Source organism: Mastigoproctus giganteus, chromosome 4 (assembly GCF_048544385.1).
Source record: "Mastigoproctus giganteus isolate SK-2022 chromosome 4, ASM4854438v1, whole genome shotgun sequence".
Classification (NCBI taxonomy): domain Eukaryota; kingdom Metazoa; phylum Arthropoda; class Arachnida; order Uropygi; family Thelyphonidae; genus Mastigoproctus; species Mastigoproctus giganteus.
Window position 1 is genome coordinate 98,874,967 of NC_143578.1, and position 27,404 is coordinate 98,902,370.

The following is a 27,404-nucleotide window of genomic DNA, read 5'->3' on the forward strand; positions in this document are numbered from 1 at the left end:
TATGGGTTAAATATACAATGAAATAAGTATTTTCCCCCAAAATAACAGCATATTACTTATGGTTCATATAAAATTCTATGAAAGCAGTGATTTTTTCCCCCCATTACTTTGCTCACTCTAGGAGAAACAGGCAGCTAAAGGACACCACAAAATGCATGCTAATATTTCGTTGATCTACCTCTTGCTTTGATAACTGCTGCACATTGTCGTGGAATCGACTGGATAAGGTTCTGAATGTATTCCTGGGAAATCTCATGGTACCAAACATGGGTTAGTGTCTCCTGGAGCTCTCTAGGTGTTTTGATTCCTTTTGCATTATTGAAACACCCATTTTGTTCTAATAATTTTCAACTGGATTGAAGTCTGCACTGCTCCCAGGACATGTTATTTTGTGAATCGGTTTACTATTGCTTATTATATGACCATATTACTTATGGTTCATATAATAACAAAAATTCTATGAAAGCAGTGATATATATATATGTATATATATTTTTTTTTTCCATTACTTTGCTCACTCTAGGAGAAACAGGCAGCTATACAACCAAAAGACACAACAAAATGCACATTAATATTTCGTTGACCTACCTCTTGCTGTGATGACTGCTGCACATTGTCGTGGAATCAACTGGATAAGGTTCTGAATGTATTCCTGGGAAATCTTGTGGTACCAAACATGGGTTAGTGTCTCCTGGAGCTCTAGGTGTTTTGATTCCTTTTGCATTATTGAAACACCCATTTTGTTCTAATAATTTTCAACTGGATTGAAGTCTGCACTGTTCCCAGGCCATGTTATTTTGTGAATCAATTTATCTTTCAACCATATTTCCACCTGTGGACAGTAAAGAATGAAATAAATCTCATTTATTTAAACATGAGTGCAATATTTCATAAATTTAAAACTTCTGCTAATTTTATGAAGTAGTACTTACAGTTTTGGCTCTATGACATGGAGCAGAGTCATCTTGAAAAATGCAATTGACAACATCTCCATAGTGATCTCTAATTGTGATAAGTAATTTTGTCTCAAGAATGTCCTTGTGCACTTCAGCATTCACTGTACTCTTCACAAATTCAAGGTGACCAACTCCTCTATGTGAAATAAAGCTCCATATCATTTGAGATGCAAAATGTTTCACTGTCCAGCCTGCAGGCCGGATCCGGTCCGCGAATAATTTTTATAAGGCCCATGCAGAAAGTGAACTAAAACAGCATCGATCGCCACTTGTGTATAGGCATGCAAGCATCCAGCTTGACTGTATGAAACATGTACATGTGGTTCAGTGCTGTCATATGTACGTTAAATACAGTTATGTATTTTGATATAGCTTGTTTATTGCATTGAATTAATTATTAATTTGTATTGACTTAAAAAAAAATCATTCTTAAAAATGTTCCAAAAGGGGAAATTCGATTTGGAGTGTCGTGTTTTTGATCCAAGGTGGACTGAATACTATTTCTTCATTGATTACGACGAAAAAGCAGCGTATTTGGTGTGTCAGGAGATTTTGTGAGTTTTTAAAGAATATAATTTAAAATGACGCTGATTCCAATCATAAATCTTATAATCAACATAAAGGAGTGCTGCGAAAAGAAAAGTGTTCAAAGTTACAAAACAAATTAAGAAAACAACAAAACATACTGAAGACGAATCGGTCAAGAAATTTATCTGCTGTACGTGCCAGTTATTAAGATTTTCTAGATATTGTTGCATATTTGATCGCTTTTGAAAGTAAACCCTTCAGTGATGGTGAATTTAAGCGTTGTTTGTTAAAAGCTGTGGAAGAAATTTGTCCTGAAAAACGAAATGAAACAAGGCATTAGTTTGTCTCGACAAACAATTAAGCAAAAACTCCTCATCTTCATATGTGGAATTAATGATTATTTTGTACCAGTTGAAGATTTAACTGATCTCCAGAGTATGCGTAGAACAACTACAGGTGAAAATCTTTTTGAAAATTTTTCGAAAATCTATCGAAAAGTTAGGATTAAATATTAAAAACTTTGTAGGAGTCACAGCTGGCAGTGCAAAAAATATGATTGGTAAAAACATTGGGCTTATGGGTAGAATAACCAAGAAATTGATAGATATCGGAGCTGAAACTCCGATTGGAATCCACTGCATTGTGCATCAAGAAGCTCTCTATGGGAAAGTATTGGATCTCCAACATGTTATGAATGTGGTTATTTCAACTGTAAATTTTACAAGTTCACCGAATGTTTCAACACAGAAAAAGGGAAACCAATAAAACAACTATCAAATATGGAGTGGCTGTTTGATCTTGAAATTTATACATACATTTCTAGTCATTTAAATGTTCAGTCTAAAACTACAAGGGGAAAGGAAAATTGGTATGATTTGTTTGGCGACATCAAATCATTTCGGAATAAGTTGTTTATTATTTAAATCCCAGTTGAGCGAGACAATTTAGTTCACTTTGAATGTTGTACTGAGCTAAAGGAGAAACACATTTCCAAAGAATCGTTGCCTTTCATTATTACAATTACTTTTTGACAAGTTTGAAAGTCAATTTTCTGATATAAAATTCCATTAAAAAACATAAGCTTTTGTTTGAGAACCCATTTACTTCTATGACTGAAAACTACAATCCCGGATTGCAACTTGAAATTATTGATCTTCAAGCCAAAATATGATTCAAAAATAAGTATATAGACTGCAAAAATAAACTATTTGAATTCTACAAGGCTTTCCCATCTGAAGATTTTCCGCTAATAAAAGAAAATGCCATGAAAATGGCTTTGTTTGGATCAACGTATGTTTGCAAACAGATTTTTTTTCACTCGTAAAATCAAATAAATATTTAAAAAAGAAACAGAATAACAGATGAGCATTTTTTTTTTTTTTTTTTTTTTTTTATGAAAACCCTAAACATGAGAGATATTATAACCTATAGTACTGTGCATGGGTTGGAGGTTGAGAAGACGAAAGAAGATATTTGTTGACATTAGACTTGAACTTCTGTAGACTAATTTTCAGGAAATACGTATGAAGGAAGGTTGTTCCCAGTGGCATAGGGCGCCTCCGTTGCCAGGTGGGGGAAGGAGCAGTAGTGCGTAGCACACGCTTCTTGATTAGACCGGGGTTCAAGCCCGTCACCACCAAATACGGAGGATGCGGAAAGGTCAGGGAATGACCACTGCACCGGAGCAATATGGCCTTAGTTGCTAATGCTCCTAAAAAAAAAACCAAAATAAAAAAAAATAACCAGTGGCATAGGAACACCTTGGCATTGGGGCAGGTGCCAAGGGTGCTGACAGGAGAAGGGCGCCACTGACAGACTACATCAGTGCGGTGTCAAGCTACGACACCCGAGGCTAGCTGACGTTTTTGATAGTGTTTTTGTGGTTGCTAAATAAAGAGGTAATCGTGAATATTGTGATTTATAATTTAAATAAAACAAAGGCCAAATTAATTTTAGACATGCCACCAAAGAAAAAAAGTGGACATCAGTACCATGTAGAAAGACTGCATAAAGAGGAAATTAGAAAAAAACATTCCTCTAGTTTACAAAATTGGCTTACAATAAGCCACTCCAAACCTGAAAGTGACAAAGAAAACGAAAATGATTCGAATGAAGATGAAACAAATGATGATGCCACTGAAATGGAAGTCCAAGAAAAAGCTCAAACGGTTGAAGTTATTTTAAAAGAATTAGAAAGTGTGGACAATACCAATAACAGCTGGAAGAAGAAAATGATGGCAGCAATTATATTAACACAGAACATGCAAGGGGTTATGCTATTAGTTAAGAAACACATAAAAACCAAGGAAGTGAAGCCAGTCGACATCGCCGGACAGTGCAGTGTTGAGTCAGTTTGGTGTGACATAAGCATTGGGAGATCAAAATTGAGAGTAGGAGTGTGCTATAGGCCTAATGACTCTGAGTATAATAAGGAACTGTACAGGAAATAGAGTGGGCCAGTAAATCAGAGAGTCTTATAATGGGAGATTTTAATTTCCCAGATATTGACTGGAATTTGGGGGCTGGTTACTCACACACTAGCAGGGCTTTTGTGGATTTATTGGATGATTGTTTTCTACATCAGCATGTTCGGGAGGCAACTAGAGGGAGTAATACTCTTGATTTGATTATCAGCAGTGATTCTTCATGCATTAAGAATCTGCAGATAAACGAACCACTAGGTGGCAGTGATCAAAGTGTGCTGAAGTGGGATTTACTCAAAGAGATAACTACCATTAGGGGTAAAGGGAAGGGTTATTGCTTCCGTAAAGGCGACTACGATGGACTGAGACAGTATTTAAATTCTATACAGTGGGACCAACTGATGATGTTACCAACAGCAAATTCAAAATGGAAAGCATTCAAAGAACTTATCTTGGAAGCTACTAGGCTTTACATAACAACTAAGAAATACAGTCGATTCTGGTTATTTGGGACACCTCGGGACTAGTGCATTTTGGCCCGATTAAGCGGCTGCCCCAATTATCCGAAGTTTCACGTAAATAGTTAAAAATACAATTTCCCCCCCCCTTTACAATTAGTTCACTGTACAATCAAATCACGTTACGACGAACTGAAAATAGTAAAGTACCGTTCACTATACGATGTGCAGTAAGCGCCAGTCATTATGATCACGTTTGTGAATTGAATTTTAATTCTATTAAACAGCGATTCTAATTAGCGAAAATAGGAGGAATATCATCCACAGGCTATAAAAGCAAAGATATATTAAGCACATATTTACCCTTTATTACCTTACCAATTAAAAAATTAAATGATACGTGAAAATCGGAAGAATATACGTGATAATCGGAATAATTAATACGTACTGTAATATGTACATACTAACTAAACTAGTTGACATTTCTGTTCACTGACATTTGTTGGTGTGGGCTGTAATTTAAAACAGTAAAAAGATAAGCAATCAATAACAAAGAACAGGGTACACACAAATTGCAAATAACACAACACGCGCAAGTGAGAACGGAGTAACAAATTAGGAAGCTTTAAAAATAGGAATGAAGAGAAGATTCTGAAAATTATTTTTTTTATATGATTGAAGATTCCATGGAAGTGTAAACACATTTTACCATAATAACCCACAGAATTCCAGCTGCCGGTATTATCGCAAATTCAATAAGATCGAGTTTACTGTCCGTTTATGATAGATTGCACTAACAGAAAAGCCCAATAAACAGGTGACTGCTAATTGTTTTTATTGTTTTATGGTTGTGACCTCCAAAAATCCGACCGAACTGCATGGTACGGTCGGAGACAATCGTAGGGTAATCTCCAGTGCTGAGGTCTCCTGCCCCGATTAAACGGCATTTTGTCCCAATTAAGCGAAGTAAACCCTGGCTATTTTCTCGATTGGTTTTTGTTTTTTAAGATTTGCCCCAAATAAACGGCTGCCCCGATTAACCGGTGGCCCAAATAACCGGAATCCACTGTATTGTTCAAGGTTTAGTCCAAAATGGATGTCAGATGAACTAATGAGGCATATGGCAGAGAAGAAAAATGCATGGGATACTTACAAATTAACACATGACACAGAAGCCTATGATAGATACAAGTTGATATGCAACCAAGTTACAAAGGAGGTTAGGCAGGCAAAGGCAGATTACGAGAAATCCTTGGCAAGGGATGCAAAGAAAAACAACAAAGAGTTCTTTACTTATGTTAACTCTAGAAGGAAGGGGATGAATCAGATTGGTCCACTTGATATTGATGGATCAACTGTTGATGATCCTGCTCAGGTAGCTAACAAACTAAATGAATATTTTGCATCGACATTCACACATGAGGAGTTATTCAGCAAGGGGAATGCCAGAGGTGTATTCAACTCTAGCAGTAAGCTACAGTATCTTGAAATAACTGGGAGTAAAGTGGAGGAGAATCTGTTGAAGATAAACACAAGAAAGGCACCCGGGGTGGATGGGATCTATCCAGTTATATTAAAGGAGGCAGCAAAGGAAGTAAGCAAACCCTTAGCCATAATTATGAGAGCTTCCTTGGACTCAGGGGAGGTACCCATAGACTGGAAATGTGCTAATGTGACCCCAATTCACAAAGGAGGATCAAAGGCTGACACAAGTAATTATAGACCTGTGAGCTTAACTTCTGTTCCAGGAAAATTAATGGAGGCACTGGTTAAAGAAGCACTGCAGGATCATTTAGACAAGACTTCAGTTATAGCTCAGACACAGCATGGTAAGTCTTGCCTGACCAACTTGATTGGATATTATGATGCAGTCACAAAAGAACTGGATGCAGAGAATAACTTTGATATTATATACTTGGATCTTAGAAAGGCTTTTGATACTGTTGCACATGGAAGACTGCTACACAAATTGGAGCAGTGTGACATTGGAGGCAAATTGCTGCTATGGATAAAGGGGTGGTTGAGGGGGAGAAGACAAAGAGTGGTAATCAATGGACACTGCTCATCGTGGACTAATGTTATTAGTGGAGTCCCTCAGGGCTCAGTGTTGGGTCCATTATTGTTTTCTGTATTTATAAATGATATTGATGATGGTATATCAAGCTTAATGTCCAAGTTTGCAGATGATACAAAGGTTGGCAGGGTTGTCAAGGACACTACTGACACTATGCTGCTGCAACAGGATCTGGAAAGGTTGAGCAGATGGGCTGAGAGGTGGCAAATGAAGTTTAACATTGACAAATGTAAAGTACTACACATGGGAAACAGCAACCCCAGAGCAACGTATCAACTCTGTGGTACTACACTGACAGTTGTAGAGAATGAAAGGGACTTGGGGGTAGTTGTGCAGGCAGATATGAAGTTCTCTGAGCAGTGCAGACGGGCTGCAAGAGTAGCTCATGGAGTATTGTCAATGATATACAGGAATTTTTCCAGCAGGGATAAGGAGGTGATTATTCCATTGTATAAGGCAATGGTCAGGCCACACCTAGAGTACTGTATACAGGTCTGGAGGCCTCATTTCAAGATACGGTATACTACAAGACATCCACGATACAGGCCTCAGAGGACATTTACCGCACTTCATCCAAAACTTTATGAAAAACAGAACATTTCAGGTCAGAGTACAGAACACCATGTCAAAAATATATAAACAAGAAGAAGGAGTCCCCCAGGGGTCTGTCCTCAGTGCTATACTATTCGTCATAAAAATAAATGGCATCACAAAACAACTTCCATCCACGGTGTCGCATGCACTATATGTAGATGACTTCAGTATATCGTATCAAGCACAGAATATGGGAACAATAGAAAGGCAACTGCAATGCGCAATTAACAAAATCAGTAGTTGGGCCCAGAAAAACGGATTTAGAATTTCACAACAAAAAACAGTCTGCGTACACTTCTGCAGGAAAAGAAATTTACATCCCGACCCTGAACTAACAATAGAAGGTCACAAAATACCCGTCAAACAAAGCGTAAAATTTCTTGGACTCACTTTAGACAACAAGTTAACCTTCGTAGAACATATAAAGCAATTACGAATACAATGTATGAGACGGCTTAATATCCTTAAAGTCTTAACATCACTATCTTGGGGAGCAGACCGTTATACCCTGCTCAATCTGTACAAAACACTAGTAAGATCAAAAATAGATTACGGAGCACCTGTTTATGCTTCCGCCAAAAAGAGTGCCCTCAAATGGTTAGACCCAATTCACCATAGTGCACTACGAATAGCAACAGGAGCATTCCGCACATCACCTTCATACAGTCTTTATACAGAAGCGAATGAACTACCATTGTTCCTCAGGAGACAAAAGCTGGCCCTACTCTATGCATACAAGATAAGATCCACAAGAAATCATCCGACTTGGGCATCATTATTCTCACCAAAATTTGAAAACATATATAGGAATCGCAAAAGTGCAAACAAGCCTCTAGGAATCAGACTGCAAGAGCTATTGACAACATATGATCTTAACGTAAATAATGTTGCAAATCTTGAAAGGCACATAATACCACCATGGATAAACCACTCCGCAACTTGTGAACTCTCCACGCAAACCTGGAATAAAAATAACTTATCAGACATTAACTTTCAACAACTACATGCAGCACATAGAACTAAATATCCCAATCATTTACCAATATATACAGATGGATCAAAAGCAGAGAACCATGTAGGAGCATCGGCAGTATTCCCAGACACTACACTGGCACGCCAACTTCCAAAAGAACGCAGCGTCTACACTGCAGAACTAGTAGCAGTTCAGATAGCCCTGGAGTACTTCAGAACCACATATCATTTGAGAACAGTAATATACTCTGATTCATTAAGTGCAATACAAGCCATTCAAACCACGACCAATACAACCCATCCAGTTCTAGTGCAAATTAAACAGATATTAATGGATTTAACAAAAGAAAAACAAGAAATACTTTTCTGCTGGATACCAGGACACAAAGGGATAAAAGGAAACGAAGAAGCTGATAGATTTGCAAAATCAACAACTAACCTTCAGAAACAACCTTTCCCAGTTCCGTATCAGGATTATAAACCAATCATTCAAAACCGCTCTCTGACACAATGGCAAGAACTCTGGCAAAAACAAACTTCAAATAAATTATATAAAATAAAACCAAAAGTTGAACATTGGAAAACAAGCACAAGAAAATCAAGGAGAGAGGAAGTTGTTCTGACTAGACTACGAATTGGACATACACACCTCACACATGGCTATTTACTACGTGCAGAAGAACCTCCAAGATGCCAAACATGCAATACTACCCAAACAATCAGACATATACTCATAGAATGCCCAACCTATGAAAATGATCGACGAAAGATTTTCTCATCATTATATAAAAGAAATCAAGACATCACCCTCAGAGATATCCTAGGTGACGAGGGACGGGTATCAGACATTTTCAGATTCATGCAGACAATCAACATCTACCATCTACTATAAATAATGATAGAGTATATAATCACAGAAAATATTTAACTCCAGTTAATACGACAAGATATAGAGAATCAATATACATACAAAGACATAATATAACGAATGAACTGGCGCATTATGATCTCCGTTGTCAATGTGCCAATAAACAACAAAACAACCAACCAACCAACCAGCCTCATTTCAAGAAGGATGTAGAGTTGCTGGAACGAGTACAGAGAAGGGCAACAAGATTAGTGAATGGAACAAAGGGGTGCTCTTACGAAGAAAGGCTTAAGTTTTGCAAATTACAGTGTCTGGAGACCAGGCACCAGCGAGGTGATCTGATAGAGGTGTATAAAGCCTTGAATGGTTTAAGCATGCTCAATGCTGATGGGATTCTTCCTCTAGCTCAGAAAAATCACCTGAGAGGGCATAAATTCAAATTGAGGAAAGACAGATGTAGGATAGACGTGAGGAAATTTGCCTTTAGCCAGCGGGTGGTTGGTTGGTTGGTGGAACAGACTTCCATCCCTTGTAGTGGAGGTTGATAGCCTAAATAAGTTTAAGGCTCAGCTGGACAGGTATTTGGAACAAACAGAGGGGTGAAGTGGAAGTGGGTTTTTTTTTTTTTTTTTTTTGGCTGATGCTGCATAAGCTTGCTTTCTTGCATCAAATGCCTCTACTAATGCTAATGCTAATGCTAAAAGTCTGAATTTTAATGATCCGACCACATGGAACTTTAATGCCCACAAAAACAGATCTTTTATGGTGTAACAGGGTCCCGAACATATAGTCTTAAATATGTATCCTGTCACTAATGGCCGATGTTTCAATAATTTGTGGAAATACAAAAATGAAGGTATTGAAAAAAAAAAGAGAGGAAATGGTTATTATATTGCAAAAAAAAAAAGATGCAATATATTATTTTTGGTGCCTCTTATTTGTATCTGGCACAAATAATGTTTCATTTTGCAGCTCAGATGGGTTTTAGGATTGGAAACATCTAAATCCAAACATTCTTTTTCATGAGAATTCATTACAACTCAAACATTTTCACAAAATGGAAATTATTAGAAAATGGCAGCACTAAGAAGCGAAATTTTGAAATGTCGTCATATATTGAAAATAATATTGAAATGTATGTTGTTCTGTGCTGAAAATAATTGGCATTTCGTGGACATGCTAGTAATATCAATACCGAAGAAAAAAATTGTGGCGTATTTTTAAACTTGATAAAATTTGTCAGCCAATTTGACGTTGGTATCACTCTGGAATCGCATATTAAACACCACACCAATTATTTATCTCCAGAAATTCAGAATCAATTTATTAATTTGTTAGCAACAAAAGTACGAAGTGAAATAATTTAAAATAACTAAATGCAACAAGGCATAATATGTTAAGAGAAAGAGTTTTATATCTATATAGGCGCCTCCGTAGCCAGGTGGGAAGGAGCAGCAGTGCGTAGCACACGCTTCTTGATTAGACCGGGGTTCGAGCCCGTCACCACCAAATACGGAGGATGCGGAAAGGTCAGGGAATGACCACCGCATATCCCGGAGCAATATGGCCTTAGTTGCTAATGCTCCAAATAACTAACTAACTAACTTTATATCTATATAATATCGGTGTGGATTCACCATAGATAACTCTTAAGAAAAAACTACGATAGTAGTGTGGGAGGAATCATTTCCTCTGTATCTTCTATTGTGCTCGATGATAAGTCAATAGCTTTGAAATGGTGCCGTTTCACTTCCACGAAACAACAGATGACCGCTTGTCGGGATAAAGGAAAACCACTCTCTTCTAAATCTCTAACAGGGTGCTCACAACAGAAGGTTGACCAGAGCCTATTGTCCAAATGTTTAATACACCTTGTGTCTGCCCACTGGCTGTGGATACACAGAATGTAGTTGACCAGCTCAACTACTCGGTATGTGGGACAAGTAGTCAGATTGGTTTTACGGGACCCACTGAGTTGCAGATGGTAATCTCTTTTATCTTTTAATTCGGGCATAACAACAGCACTATTGCTTGCTTGAAGGCCATGGGTGTGAACGATGTGTACCCAGTTAAGTCTCGTAATGTGGTCGTTATATGGAAAATTTTCTTCGTTCATAGAACGAAGAAAATTTTTGTTTCCATAAAACGAAGATGCATTTTTTTTCTTTTAACCACTCCTCTCTGAGTGTCCATTAGCATTAGTAAAGGCACATGATGCAAGAAAGCAAGCTTATATAGCATCAGCCAAAAAAAAAAAAAAAAATCTAATTTTACCCATCAACTTGCTCCAAATGTTTGTCTAGTTCTGCCTTAAATCTATTTAAGCTATCAGCTTATATGACATATGGAAGTTTGTTCCAGAAATCAACCACCACTGGCTAAAGGCGAACTTCTGCACATCTATCCTACAACTGTCTTACCTCAATTTGAATTTATGCCATCTCAGGCAAGTATTCTGAGCAAGAGGAAGAATCCTATCAGCAATGAGCATGCTCAAACCATTCAAAGCTTTATACACCACAATCAGAACACTTCACAGGTGCCTAGTCTCCAGACACTGTAATTTGCAAAACTTGTAATTTGTCAATGTTAAGCCTTTCTTCATAAGAGCAACCCTTTGTTCCATTCACTAATCTTGTTGCCCTTCTCTCCACTCGCTCCAGCAGCTCTACATCCTTCCTAAAATGAGGCCCCCAGACCCATACACAATACTCAAGATGTGGCCTGACCATTGCCTTATACAAGGGAATAAGCACACCCTTCTCCCTGCTAGAAAAATTCCTGTATATCATTGACAAGACACCATGAGCCACTCTTGAGACTGCCTGCACTGCTCAGAAAACTTCATATCTACCTGCACAGTAACCCTAGGTCCTTTTCATTCTCTACTACTGTCAGTGTAGTACCACACAGTTGATACATTACTCTGGGGTTACTGTTTCCCATATGCAGTACTTTACATTTGTCAATGTTAAACTTCAGTTGCCACCTATACACCCATCTCCACAACTTTTCTAGATCCTGTTGCAGCAGCGTACTGTCATTAGTGTCATTAAAAACACTGCCAACCTTCGTATCATCTGCAAACCTGGACATTAAGCCTGATATACCATCATCAATATCATTAATGAATACAGAAAACAACACTGGACTCTGAGGGACTCCACTAATAACATTAGTCCACAAAGAGCAGTGTCCATTGATTACCACTCTCTGTCTTCTCCCACTCAACCATCTCTTTATCTATAGCAGTAATTTGTCTCCAGTGCCACATTGATCCAATTTGTGCAGCACTCTTCCATTTGCAACAGTATCAAAAGCCTTTCTAAGATCCAAATATATGATATCAAAGTTATTCCCTGCATCCAGTTCATTTGTGACCACATTGATCCAATCAAATTGGTCAGACAAGACTTCCCCTTAACAAAACCATGCTGTGTGCAAGCTATAAATGAAGTCTTGTGTAGATGATCCTGCAGTGCTTCTTTAACAAGTGCCTCCATTAATTTCCCTGTAAGTTAAACTAACAGGTCTGTAATTACTTGTGTCACCCTTTGATCCTCCTTTGTGAATTGCGGTCACATTTTCACATCTCCAGTCCATGGGTACCTCCCCTGAGTCCAAGGAAGCTCTCATAATTATGGCTAAGGGTTTGCTTACTTCCTTTGCTGCCTCCTTTAATATAACTGGATAGATCCGATCCACCCCAGGTGCCTTTCTTAAGTTTATCTTCAACAATTTCTCCTCCACTTTGCTCTCAGTTATTACAAAAACGTCTAGCTCACTACCAGAGTTTAATTCACCTCTGGAATTCCCTCCCAGAATAACTCCTCATGTGTGATTGTAGATGCAAAATTCTCATTTAGTTTGTTAGCTACCTGAGCAGGATCATCAACAGTTTAACCATCGATATCCAGTGGACCAATCTGATTCATCCCCTTCCTTCTAGAATTTACATAAGTAAAGAACTCTTTGCTGTTTTTCTTTGTGTCCTTTGCCAAAGATTTCTCGTAATCTGCCTTTGCCTGCCTAACCACCTCTACAACATCATCAACCTTTGCCCCTGACAGACATACCCTAGTCTTGTTACATCTGTCCTTTTTGCTCAGTATGTTTCCTGTTAATTAGGCTTGTATAAATGTGTATATGATGTGTAGGGACATTGTGTACACATTGAAATTGTATACAATGTATTTGCACATTTATATGTTTATTTTTTTTTTTAGCTAAACAATTTTACTTTTAGTAAGGCCATAACTAATTTAAAACTCTATGAACATAGGGTAAAGCATAATGTATATCGTAAACATGATAGCATAATACATATTATTGCAGTTAGTTATATATTAGCTTAGTGTGTGGTATTGGCAATTAAATTGAATTTAAATGTAAATCATGACCCAGACTAGAGCAACAAAGCCACAGGTGCAAAGTAGCTAGGGTGCTCTTGCTCGGGGAGAACTGAAGGGGTCATATCTCCTATGAATCACAGCCTAACAAAATGTGCTACTTATGCATTGTTTGCAGATTTCTGGAACTACACATACAATGGGGCATGAATTCAAATTTAGGAAGGATCTTTGCAGGATAGATGTGCAGAGGTGTATCTTCAGCCAGTGAATGATTGATTGTTGGAACAAACTTCCATCTGTTGTTGTGGAAGTGGACAGTTTGAATAAATTCAAGGAAGAACTAAACAAATTATTGGAGAGAAAGGGTAGCTGATGTGGGAAAAGGGTTTTTTTTTTTTTTTTTGGATCATATGCCACTATTAATACTAATCTTATAAATAAATTTTCTGCAAAACTGTATATAACTGCAGTTATATGTATGAAGATATGCTCATATATTAAACAAATGGCATCAGTATGGAATGTATGTTAACTGGATGTACAATAACTGAGTATTAGGTGTACTAGAAAAATATAATGGAGATGAATCATAAAAAGCCAATTAGCAACCAAAGACTAGTGGACAACCAACCGTCTTGTGGTGCACCATCTACTCTGTGAGATGTGGCTTAAGACTAGCTCCCTCAGAATAGAGAGAACATTTTGTTATTTCTGCTAAACAGTAAAAGTTCTCTCAGTTCTGATTAAATTGATTCTGCAAAAATTTCTCCAAGGTGGCAGATAAATAAAAGAGAGCAAATGCAACATACAATGGGGGTTCAAAAAAGGTCTCTGTTCACCCATAAGTAGTTGTGATCGGAAGAAATTTGTTTGATACCTTGAAATCTCTATATCAACCACACAAATTTCGGATTTTATCTGACAGTCATTTTTTTTTCTTTGCAGTGCTGAATGACGTGTCACAATGGATAAAGTGGAATACAGATCAGTGATTTGGTTCCTCTTTCTGCATGGGAAAACATCAAAAACAATCCATGAAGAAAACATCACTATTTATGGAGAAGAGACTTAGTGTTGCGCATTGGTATAAACAATTAAAATATGAAAGGTCATTAGTGCATGATGAAGAATTCCCAGGATGTCCAGCAGCTGCTGTAATAGAAGAGTGTTGCAAAAATTTAAGCATTTATCCTGGAAGATCGCTGTATTAGTATCATAGAACTAGCTGCAGAGATCCAACTTAGTTTAGAGTCTGTGGATAACATCATCCATAAACAGTTGCATATGAGTAAAGGGTCTGCAAGCAAGATGGGTTCCGGATTTCTGAACCCTTACCAGAAGAAGGGAAGGAAACAACCTGCACATGAAATGTTGTCGATGTGCCAGGAAAACAAAGAGGAGTTTTTTGTTTTGTTTTTTTCATGGCTAGTCACCTTGGATGAAACTTGGATCCATTACTATGAATCCAAAACTAAACAAATGTCTAAACAATAGCCCCCCCCCAAAAAAAGGGCAAAGGTGCAAGCAAGTACTGGCAAGGTGATGCTATCAGTTTTTTGTAATCAGTATGGTATAATACTGACAAACTATCTTCAAAAGGGCTGTACTGTGGCCACAAAGTATTATTCCAACCTCCTCATAAAACTAACATGCTGCTATAAAAGAAAAAGGACCATGAAAGCTGTCAAAAGGTGTGCATCTGCTCCATGATAATGAAGTGATTTCTGCTGTCAAGTTGTGGTTTGAAGGACAGTCAGATGACTTCTACAAAACTGACCTGCAGAAGCATATTGAGAAGTGGCAAAAATGTGTCATTTTGTCTGGTGACCATGTTGAAAAAGAGTAATACTGTACATGGTATTTATTTCAATCTTCTGTCACAACTACTTCTGGGTTAATGCAAATCTTTTTTTACCCCCCCACCTTATGTCAATGCCTGCACATCTTCATTGGACTAATTGTGGTCTGTTGTCAAGTAAATAATATGAATATCAATTTTTATTACTGGGATTATGATGTATTATAATTATTTTAATTTTGTAACCATTATTATAATTTTTAAGGCATGTGTGGAAACTATTAACAAAATTGTTTTAATCAAAGGTTATTTTGGTATTTCATAATTATTTCTGTTTTTTTATATAGAACATCCTCAGATTCAAAACTCAAGACTGTTTCAACTAATACAAAATATCTGTATATTAGAGAAGTGGTGGAAGTCCATTAATGCAATATCTGGTAAAGTAAATATTTTTCTTGCTAACATTTGATGCTCTAAAATACCCATGCTGTTTTTAGTTATGCTGTACACACATCATATCCAAAAACAGCAAGATTATTAACTATCTAGTCCAGTTGCCTCCTCCTAGAATATTATCAGTAGGTTTAGTCAGGTAGCCTATATAGTAGTTATCATGCAAAAACTATCTTAACGCAGAATCCACAATATAAGGAATGTGAGCTCTCACCATGATGCCTATAATAACTTCAGAGAACATTACTCATACTGCATGACTGAAGAGGCGGGAAGAGGATGCAGTTTTGCTCTGGTGATCAAACGTGGTTTTTGTTGCTTCAAATTTCTGCTGGTCGTATTGCATTGGGTGATCTTATTTAAGATCATTTTATCAAAGATATGTTAATGTGTCTTTAAAAACTACATTAACATATATCTTTAAGATTAAAAGGAAAAAAAAACTGGTTGTTCTGTGACATCCAGCTGCTTGCACCTTAAGACTGAGGGTTATTATAGTACTACTAGTGTGAAGGTACAAGCAGAGGGGCACCTCCGTAGCCAGGTGGGAAGGAGCAACAGTGCATAGCACACGTTTCTTGATTAGACTGGGGTTCGAGCCCGTCACCACCAAATACGGAGGGTGCGGAAAGGTCAGGGAATGACCACTGCATATTCCCGGAGCAATATGGCCTTAGTTGCTAATGCTCCTAAAAACCAAACAAACAAGCAGAGGATTTGGCAGTTCCAGAACAACAGCCAAACAGATGTTGCCAAAATTCATTGCACTTAACTGTGCAATAGTATTGTTCCCTATTGTAACACGAGTGATATCCTGTTTTCTGACAGGACCAGATTTTAAATTTAACATTTGAAAAAAATATATTTTTTTTTGAATTGTCCTTTTAAAGTATTAATACTCGACTTTTTACCAGTAGATTATAGTGTTTATTAATTTAAGTTTTGTATTATTTTTAATAATAATTAAAAATTTTGCAAATATTTTTTTCCCTAAAAATGCTGTTTTAATGAAATAAAAATTTATTAATTGTACTTAATATAAATTAATTATTAATTTATTAATAATTATTACTTTTTATTATTAATAATGATTATTAATTTTTATTATTAATGTTATTATTGTTAATTAGTATTATTAATTAATACATTTATTAATTGTACTTAACATAAAATAGAAACATGAAACATTTAATCTGCTAAATTTAAGTTTGTGGAAGCATTAATTGCATGAAACTTGAGCAAATTAAACCATTATTTACCTAAAAGTGTCAAAACTTGTGCCATTCAACAAATTAACACACATACACACACACACACTAGTTTTGCCTGTGTATGTCATGATAGTAACCTGAACTCATTCGCATCCATTTTTTCTAAGGTTCTTGCGACATTTACTACCTAAATTCTGCATGGCTAAAATAGAAAAACAATTACAATACATTTATTGTGCCAAGTTTTTATCGTTATCATTTTTGTTTTCCTTACGAACAGCCTTCTTTACATGTTAACACCCATGTCACTTTCAAATTGATGCCATCTAAATTCATCAGAAGGGAAAAAAATCACCATTGACCAGCATATATAATATCCCACATGATATCATACATACCACACGACTTGTCCAATGATGGCAGTTCCCTCCTTTGTAGAATTGTAAAATGTGTTGATCTGTCAGCCCCCAGTGACCAGAGGACGATGATAAGAGGACCCAAGGCATGCCTACAAAAACAGTCCCAAAACCATAACACCACCACCACCTCCCGCCTGCCAAACACCAACAGTGTATCCAGGTGTCATGGTCTCATGTTACTTTCTCCAAATGCAGATATGTGCATCAGCATGACAGAATTGGAAATAGGATTCATCGGACCAGACGATAGATTTTCACATGTTGGTGGTCCTGATATACCTGTGTAGGGCCCACTTTCTTGTGTCTTGCAGTGAGCATGGGTGCTCATGACAGCCGTCGACTGCCATAGCCTGTACGAGCTAGTGTTCAGTGCATAGTCCATGTGGATATTGGCCTTGTTATTCCTACTTTGTACTGAGTGGTTGAGCCACACGACTGTCCCATGTGTGACCATTGGCTAGTTGTTCAACCTCTGTCAATCCAGTCACAATAGACTTGACATTACAGGATAGGAGCACTTAACCATGTTGACTATTGTTGAGACTGTGTCACCTACGCATCCTCCCTTCACAATGATTCCATGTTCAGAATCAAAAATATCTTGATGCCAACCCATTTTTCATCACACACAAAAACTGATTGCCATGTGTGCAAACTAGTCTTGTATCAGCTGTTTCCAATTTGAGCCTTCAACCAGCATCACAGACCAGTCTGTTCCTACCCAGTGGGGTGTTGTTAATGTAAAGCTGACTTATTGCATATAAGTAGATATGACTGACTAATATGTTATTGCAGTTGGATATGTACCCAGCTATAACCTTGTCATTATAGTAGAGGTCTGCACAGTCCCCGGCCGACCCTCAGGCCTGGTAACACGAACAATGTTCGGGCTCAGCTCAGGTACAAATAATCATAATGAATTTTCTTTCACACATTTTGGACTTTTTTCGGGCTATTTCTTACAAATATTTTTTTTATGTATTTAAATTTTTAAAGGGTTTTTTTAGAAAAAATTTATATTATTTGTCTGTTGACACTTATAATTGACCAATAAGGCACACTTCGCCAAAGTCTCTAAAATTCCATGAAATTTGTACTCTTTCATGGAAATGACCTTCCAGCAGTGCAAGCTCCAAAAGAAATTTTAGTGCGGCTGGATTAGCAGTGCAAGACCAATTTAAGTAGCAACAGTGTTGACTCTATTTTATTTCTGCACAATAATTTGTGATGTGAAGAGAAGGTGGCTGGTAGAGGTGGTTATCAATATTTGTTTTGGAATTATATGAAATATGGTATATTGAAAATTTATTACATTTTATTTTTTTTATAATTAATATTGAATTTTGAATCTGAAAGTTTATTTTTTTATTATTATGAAACTTCAGAAACTAATTGTAGTGATTTTATTTAAATAAAAAGTTTCGGTCAGATTAAGATGAAAATCAGTTTGGGTGGGTCAGGTATGGGTAATGAATTTGAAAAACAAATTTTGGCTCGGGTCGGGCTGTCTAGACTTCAGACTGGGCCAGGTAAAAATAAAAAAACTGTAGGCCCATGCAGACCTGTGCATTACAGCCAACATTTGTATGTGTTGTATTCATTAAAAGTTAGCATTATACACATAGTATTTGATACTTACTTCCAAAACTTATATGCTGTAGCTGGGAACCAACTGGGAACAAACTGTATCTATAATGACAGTAACCTGTATTTATCAAAAGTGAAAACTGCAACAAGTGAGGTTTCATTTGAAAAGTCAGCTTCATCCAGTTTGATGTTTTACATAACTTTATCATATGACTATATTACATGATGAATTGTGGGAAGGTACACATCTGAACCCTCCCATAATTCATTCGAACAGGAATTTTGGATCATAGCATGTTAGCATATCAATAAATTTATCAGTTTTGTATTTGTCAGTCTTCTTGATATACTATTCCCCTGTATATATGCACTATTTCATCAATGTCAGAGTGTTAGTATATCTGCAGCATGAAATTCTGCAGGATATGTTTTTAGCCACTGGAGAATGCACGATTACATTGTTGTGTGTTGTCATTATTTCTGTTCTCCCAAAAATTCTTTTAATAGTCTGAGGTGGAAATCTGAGCCATGTTGGGCTCTGTGTGTGTTTGTGGAGCGGGGGTTAGAGGATCTTCCAAATCAGAAGATTTGAGTGTCAAAATGGACCTTAGAGCCTTATTGGAAGTATGTGACCAAGCACTGTTAGGAAGAAGAGCTGTCTCTCTCTTTACCTTTTCAGGATTCTCTTTTCTTCTGTTGATTTTACCTTATCAGGGGATTGGAATAATACTGGACAATTATTGTGACAGTGTGCCCCAAAAAAAACTACACATAGATTTTTTTGGGGCACACTGAAAAAAATCAAATATCATGATTTTTCAGGATTTTGAATTTTTTGTCAGGAGGATTTGTGTGATACCATTCAATGCTTGCTTCCCCATTTGCTCTAAGATATCCAGCAATGTGCATGTCTCATCGTGTAGTGGTTAAGAAATTCATTCTCCTCTCTTCTTGAAGTTCCAAATACTTTATTTTTAAAACAGAGCTCTCCAAGGTGGATGTTGCAACACCTTGAGGTCGTGCCAGATTTTGACAATATATATATTGTCATTGTTTTTGCTCTGATTTCCTTCACTGCATGTATTGATGTAACAACTGATTGATTGATTGATTGATTGATTGATTGAAACACAACTGAATAATACATTAATAAACTTTATGACATTTATTTTTTCATATGCTTCATGTAAGCTCTGGACACATTCTTTCTCTGAAATTTAGTAGTCCATTTCATATGACCTACATTAAGCTTACTTAGTAGAGCATATCTCTCTCTCTTACTCTTTTTTTTTTTTTTTTTTCCCTATTCCTTTTTTGCTCCAAAAAGGAAGTTGCATACCATTGAATTTGCTATCAATCTAAATATAAGGAACCAAAAGGACTGGATGGAGTGTTGAATTATTGTTAGCATGTACATGGCATATCAATGTCAAAAAAAAAAAAAAAAAAAAAAAAACTTGGGAAAGCACTAACTTAGAGAAATTCAAACCTCCATTAAAAGTTTATAACTTAGTAAGAAGGTGAAGCAGTAAACTGCTCTACCTTCTTACTAACTTATAATCTCCATATTGTGTTATAACTAATGTATAGGTTTGCATGGGCCTACATTTTTTTTATTTATGTACATAAGATGGTTAATGTGAAGAGGAAAGAAATATGAAATAACTATACAAAAATTATACCTATCTACATTGTTTTTTATAACAAACAATAAAAATTTTAGTTTATATTTGAATCCTGGCCCTCGTATGTTAGTTATATCTGGTTTGTTTGGAATAAAAAGTTTAGATCAAAAATATTAAGATGATTAATACAACTGAAGCCAAGTATTGTTATTTTTTAGCAATGCTATTTTTGTTTTTGTGATTAGTAATCTGCTTAGTTTTCAAAAAGGGCAACTTATACTAAACTTTGGGTAGCTGTTATCTAAACACATTGAAATACATGCTTGTATTTTTTTAATATTCATAGTAAATGATTAAAAATTTTGCCTGACCTATGAAAATCTTATTTCTTCAAGCAATTACTAATAAACAACATAGTGCACCAACTCTCTTACGTGATGTCTTAGCTCATGAAGCCCCAAATAAATTTAGGATATTTGCTACGGTTCTTGGTATGGATCCACCTTTAGAACCCATACACAAGTTTATTCATCTTTATTGTCCTATATGTCATTATTTGTAAGTACATATTTTTTGATTTCTCTTATAAAATTTTCACCAAATGTGTTTCATATAATGAATGTTTGAAATCAGCTTGATGTACTAATTGGAGATTTCAGATTTAAATTCTATTTTGAATGCAATTAAACTGATCTAAGACAGTTACTATTGGTTTAATAAAAATTAAGCTGTAATGAGTTACTCGTACATGTAATTTGGAGTCTGTTATCTCCCAATTGCAAACCGATTCAAATATTCTTGACCAGCCCAGCTGGTTGCAAAAAAACATTTATGATTCACCTCTTGATGGAATATACAACCACTTCAGTAATACAGATGGGTACTGTAATGCCTATATTACATGGGCTTCAACTGGTAAGGCTGAAGTGCATGTAATGTAATGATCTTGGATGTGCTTAGAGCTGGTTTCTGCCAGCTCTGAGCACATCCAAGATCACTGCCACCAAGATATCCATTTCTCTGGTTACCAAAAGGTTTCTGCTATGAGTGGCAATGGCTAGCCCAAAGCCACCTAAGTGGTATGCCCTGAATCATAAACGTTTTTCCACAGCCAGATGGTTTATGCTAGCTCTAAGCACATCCAAGATCACCTCCCATGGTCCTTTGCACAATTTCCTCTCCTGACTCCGCTATTTTTGCCTTTCCCACGTTTTTTCAGCAATCAACTGGTTCATGCTAGCTCTGAGCACATCCAAGATCACCTCCCATGATCCTTTGCACAGTATCCTCTCCTGACTCCATTTTTCTTTGTTATGAAACAGAAATGACATCATTTCTGTGTTGCAAAATCGTGACAAGTTGATTTTATACTCCTGTCCGAAATTTAGTAGGTGCCACTAAAGATGTTTGCCCATCAAAAAGAATATACAATTGCATTGTTACAGTAGCTAAATTGAACGGTGTTCGGTCAACAATCATCCATACAACATTTGTGGAAATTTGTAGATTTGATTTGTGTACATAAAGGTGACCACTTATGTTACCCCAGAACTATAGCCAATCCAGTAAAGAGACTTTTTCTATTAAAGTAATAGTCTTTATTAATAGCCATGTATAATACAGATGTAGTAGCCAAAATTCAGCTTTTACAGTAAAGTAGTTATCAATTTATTTGATACATTATAAGGTGCCCAGAAATGCCCATTCCTGTTCAATTATTACCAGAAATAGCATTTTCATTTCATTTTCAAATTCACTATTCACATAATGTTTTAGTATAGTTTTATTTTGCAGTGTTGTTACTGGCATTATCATCATCAGCCATTTTCAATCCACTGTAGGATGAAGACCTCTCCAGCAACATTCCAGTTACTTCTCTTTTGTGCAATGGCCATCTATTTACTACCTACAAACTCATGAATTTCATCTATCCATTTCCGTCATTGTCTTCCAGGTTTTCTTCTAGCTCCTATTGGGTACCGTTCTGTAATTTTCTTAGTCCATCTGTCATCATGTCTTCGAGCTATATGTCCTGCCCAAGACCATTTTAGTTCTTTAGTTTTGATGAGAATGTCCTTTACTTGAGTTTTCTGCCTAATCCATGTGTTTCTCTTCTTATCTAACAGTTTTATTCCCAATATAATTCGTTCCATTCATCACTGTGTAGTTCTCAGCTTCTCTTCCACTCTTTTGGTGCGTGCCCAAGTTTCACTTCCATAAGTCATGGTGGGGAGTATACATTGGTTCATTATTTTACGTTTCAGACAAACTGGGATATTGCTCTTCAGTATGTGACTATATTTCCTGAATGCTATCCATCCAAAATTTATTCTTCTCTTGACTTCCAGCCATTTATCATTATTACAGCTAATAACTTGTCCCAGATAAGTATATGATTCCACCTTTTCAATCGTTATATCCCTTTCTGTGGCATACTTGTTCATCATTACTTTTGTTTTAGCCATATTCATCTTTAGTCCAAAATCCTTACTAACTGTGCATAACTGATTAAGATTTTCCTCTGATTCTTTGGGATCGTAGCTTATGACTACAATGTCATCTACAAATCGTAAATGGTCTCCATTCACATTGACTCTTTTCTGCGACCAGTCTAATCTTCTGAAAGCTTCCTCAAGAGCAGCAGTAAACAACTTCAGAGAAGGCTGCAGTAGCCTAGTGGTCAGGCGCGCAGGTGCATAAGTACACGTGCCTTGAGTGACCAGGGTTCAAGCCCGTGACTGCTGAATACGGTGCTGTTTCTTGTATTCAATCTATCATGCGAACTCCTCTGACCGTTTGGTCGTCCTGGAGTATAAACAGAAAATTAATTTATTTATATTGTGTCTCCTTGTTGAACTCCTTTCTCAATTTTAAATTTGCTACTGTCTTTGTCTAGTCTAATAAAGGAGGTGGTGTTCTCATATATTTTCTTCAAAATCATAATATATGGAGTATACTATGCCTTATCTTTCCAGTGCCCGAAACATTGCCTTATGCTGTATGGAGTCAAATGCCTTTTCATAATCCACAAATGCCAGACATAATGGTGTTTTATATTCATTTGCTTTCTCCATTAGCTGTGATATTAGTTTTTATAAGAATGAAGGTGATCCATAGTTGAGAATCCTAAAACCAGCTTGCTCTTTCGGTTGATTCTCATCAAGTATGCTTTCTAATCTGTTAGTAATGACCCTTGTGAACAACTTGTAGATGTGGGATAACAAGCTAATTGGTCTATAATTTCCAATTTCTGATTTATCTCCTTTCTTATGCATCAAAACTATGATTGCATTATTCTACTGCTTAGGCGTCACACTTTTTCTAATGCACTTTTTGAAGAGCCTTGCCAGTTTTTGTGTTATGTCTCTTCTTGCCAATTTTGATAAATCTACAGTAACTTCATCTTCCCCTGGGGCTTTCTGATTCTTCATTTTCTTCAATGCATGTTCTACCTCATCAGGAAGAATATCGGGAATTCTCTATAGTAGTCTTCTTCTATTTGAATTAAGCCTTCTCTGCTATTTATAAATACACCATCGCTATTCTTCAGTTTCAGTATCATTTGTCTTTCTGTATTACTTCTCTTGGCTGCTGATTTAAGTCCTCTGTTTTCCCTTAATGCTTGTTCTACTTTTCTTGTGTTAAATCTTCTTATGTCATCTCTGAGTCTCTTTCTAATGGCTTTGCATAACTCAGTATACTCAATTTTCTCCCTGTCAGTGTTTTTCTTGCTTTTCATTTGTCGTCTTTGGTCATCATGACAAGTGTTTCTTGACTAATTTTTTCTTCTTTGGATTTTTTTCCCTATAGGTTTCTTGGGCTTTATGACTTTCAGAAAGTTGTAATATTCTTCGTCGATATCTTGGTCCTGAACAGTCTGCAGAAGCTCAACTTGTTCTTAAGTTCCAGTACATACTGCTTTTTCTCCTCTTCTGTTATTTCAAAGACCTTTGTATTATTTACTCGAGTCAGTTTTTTCCTTTCCTTTCCTACATCGCTATTCTTTCAAGTGTACATCTTACCATTCTGTGATCACTTCCAACATTTACCTTATTCAGGACGGTAACATCATTCACAATATATCTTCTGTTAGTGAGGATGAAGTCGATTTCATTAGTTGTTAATCCATTTGGACTCTTCCGCAATGGAAGAGTCCAAATGGATTAACACTTTCTGTTCACCCTTTTCTTGAAAAAAGTGTTCATTACTGACAAACCTTGAGATTCTGCAAATTCCATAAGTCTTTCACCTCTTTCATTTCTTTCACCAATTCCAAAATTTCCTATAGTTCCCCTTTCTGCACTGTTTTGTCTTTTTCCAACCTTAGCATCGAAGTTCCCCATAATAATAGTGTAGTGGGTGTTCTGCTCATTTAGAAGACCCTCAATTTCGGAGTACATTTCTTCAACCTCTTCATCGTCACGGAGGCGCCTCCGTAGCCAGGTGGGAAGGAGCAGCAGTGCGTGGCACACACTTCTTGATTAGACCGGGGTTCGAGCCCGTCACCACCAAATACGGAGGATGTGGAAAGGTCAGGGAATGGCCACCGCATATCCCGGAGCAGTATGGTCTTAGTTGTTAATGCTCCTAAAAACCAAATAACAAACAAATTCATCATCATAGCTCGATGTTGGTGCATAAATCATTATAACCTTTAGCTTATGCCTCTTAGAAATCTTGAGTATTAGTCTTGACACCTTTGGTTGATGTACTTTTGAATTCCATAATGTTGTTTTATAACCTTTAGCTTATGCCTCTTAGAAATCTTGAGTATTAGTCTTGACACCTTTGGTTGATGTACTTTTGAATTCCATAATGTTGTTTTTTATATCTTTATGGACCAGAAACCCAACTCCACCTTCGCTCCTTTCACTGTTTCCATTGGTGTACAGCAGATTTCCACTTGATAAACTTATAAGCCAAACCAATGATATTCCAATTCACATTTTCTAGTTCCTTTTCCAGCTCTAATATCCTGTCTTCACCGATGAGTGATCTTAGGTTGGAACAGGCAAAGTTCAGATTCCATGCATAGCAGCTTAGTCGTACCAAGAGATTCTTAACACCCTCTGCTTCCACTCTGATCCTCTTGCTGCTGTAAGAGGGAGAGTGAAAGCCGCTGGGGACTGAGGGCCATTTGTTTCGTCATGCTGTCATATGCTGGAGGGTTTGGTCTTCACACTGACCAGGTGTCTTGAAGAGAACCACTCTACACGTTTGTTGCCACCTAAGTGGCATTACTGCATGTCTACTCCAAAATCTGTATATCCATAATTAGGCCTAACCTGATGTTACATTCTCTTCCCCCCCCCCAATTCATTAAGGGATGAAGAACCCAAGTGCATAGTCATATTGCACTATTATTTTAAAGTGTTATGAGTGAACTCCTAATTTCAACACTAGACCTCAAACTAGCTCAAACTTCAGTTTGTATGATATGGGATGAATTTTTATATACCGTATTTCCCCATGTATAAGACGCACCTTAATTTTGGGGGCCGAAATTTGAAAAAAAAAAAAATGTATTACATAAAGTTATTGAACTCAAGTTTTATTCATCATAAAATTCATACAACTCCTCATCACTGACAAAACTCCCATCCATTAGCTTGTCCTCATGTGTCTGATGACCAATCACTGTCTTCATATATTGCCTCGTCCTCAGTTCCATCTATGGCATTTGGATATTATTCCAGGATCTTTTCACCCAGGTACAAAAACTTCTCCTATAGTTGGTTTCTTCACTCTTCCCGCTGGTGTCAAATTGTCTCCAGAAGACTTCATCCGTTGGTTCCATTCGTCTCTCATGGCAGCTTTGAAGGGTTTGTTAATGCTGACATCAAGTGGTTGGAGCTGGGATGTCAAGCCTCCAGGTATGATGCAGGTTTTGTTTTTTGCTCTACAGCAATCTTCTTTGTGTTTTTTGTTGTGTGCCCTGAACTGAACAAGCACCAATAGGGCAGGTTTGCGTAAGAGCCCACCTGGTCTCCTGCTCCAAACTTTCTCAAACCAGATCTTCATCCCATCCTGATGCATCCAACCCTTGTGATGAATGTGGACAATCACTCCTCGAGGAATGTCTTCTTTTGGCATTGTTTTGCATTTGAAAATCAGCATATGAGGTAGTTTTGTTCCGTTGTCCTCAGTTCCATCTATGGCATTTGAAATGCCACACTTCTTAAATGTGGAACAACTGTATAATGGCTCTTTTCATGTCCACTTGTCTTCACAGTTACAGTTTTCACCCCCTTCTTATCAACAGTTCTGTTACTTGGGACATCAAATTGAAGGGGGACTTCGTCCATATTTGCAATCTGTCCCAACTGAAATTTATGTGTCTTCCGACATTGAATGACAAAACAATGAAATTCAAGGACCTTCTGCTTATAGCTTTCAGGCATCCTTTGAGCAAGTCTGGTGCGTGTACCTGCTTAGTCCATTCCGTTTCATGAACCCGAAGCAGCAATTGTGTCCTCCTTTGAAATCAGTAACTTCTTTTTCATCAGCAGTTCTTCTTGCCTCATGCTGAACCATCTTTGTGGACACAGGAATTCCAATTGCCCTTTGCTCTTCAATCCATATCTTCAATTCCCTCTCTAAATCAGGCCATTTTGCTGACTTGCCTCTCATGGCCTTCTTCTGCCGTGGCGTTTACAGTAGGGTTTCTTCTTCCCCTAGCCAGTTTCGGATTGTTTTCTCAGTTGGAGGAGGACCAAACTTGCATTCAGCAGCACGATTTCCATCCACTTTTGCAAACTGGATCACTTTTAACTTGAATTCAGCACTGTACGAAATATTCTGTGCCATTACTGGGCAGAACGGGGCAAAACGTAACCTAATATACCGGTAACAAGTGCGAAACAATGAGCGCGAAAAAGCGGGAAATGCAAGTAAAAAAATCTACAACCACTGTATAAGACGCACCCAGTTTTTAGACCCCAAATTTTTCAAAAAAGGGCGTGTCTTATACGTGGTGAAATTCGGTACTTCTAATTTTCAAAAATCTTGATATTCAGTGAATGAGGCTGACCAATTCAATTTAACAAATGATGTATGTTTAATGAGGTAATTTTTCTATGTACA

General features: G+C 37.0%; 1 protein-coding gene across 1 annotated transcript in view; it reads left to right on the plus strand.

Moving 5' to 3' along the window:
* The window catches only part of LOC150086945 (uncharacterized), a 186,351-nt gene that overhangs the window by 83,744 nt on the left and 75,203 nt on the right, over positions 1–27,404 (plus strand). Inside the window, exons 7-8 of the mRNA XM_090372329.1 lie at positions 15,371–15,463; positions 20,717–20,879. Of these exons, the coding sequence (XP_090228455.1) occupies positions 15,371–15,463; positions 20,717–20,879 (256 nt within the window). The remainder of the gene's footprint in view (positions 1–15,370; positions 15,464–20,716; positions 20,880–27,404) is intronic.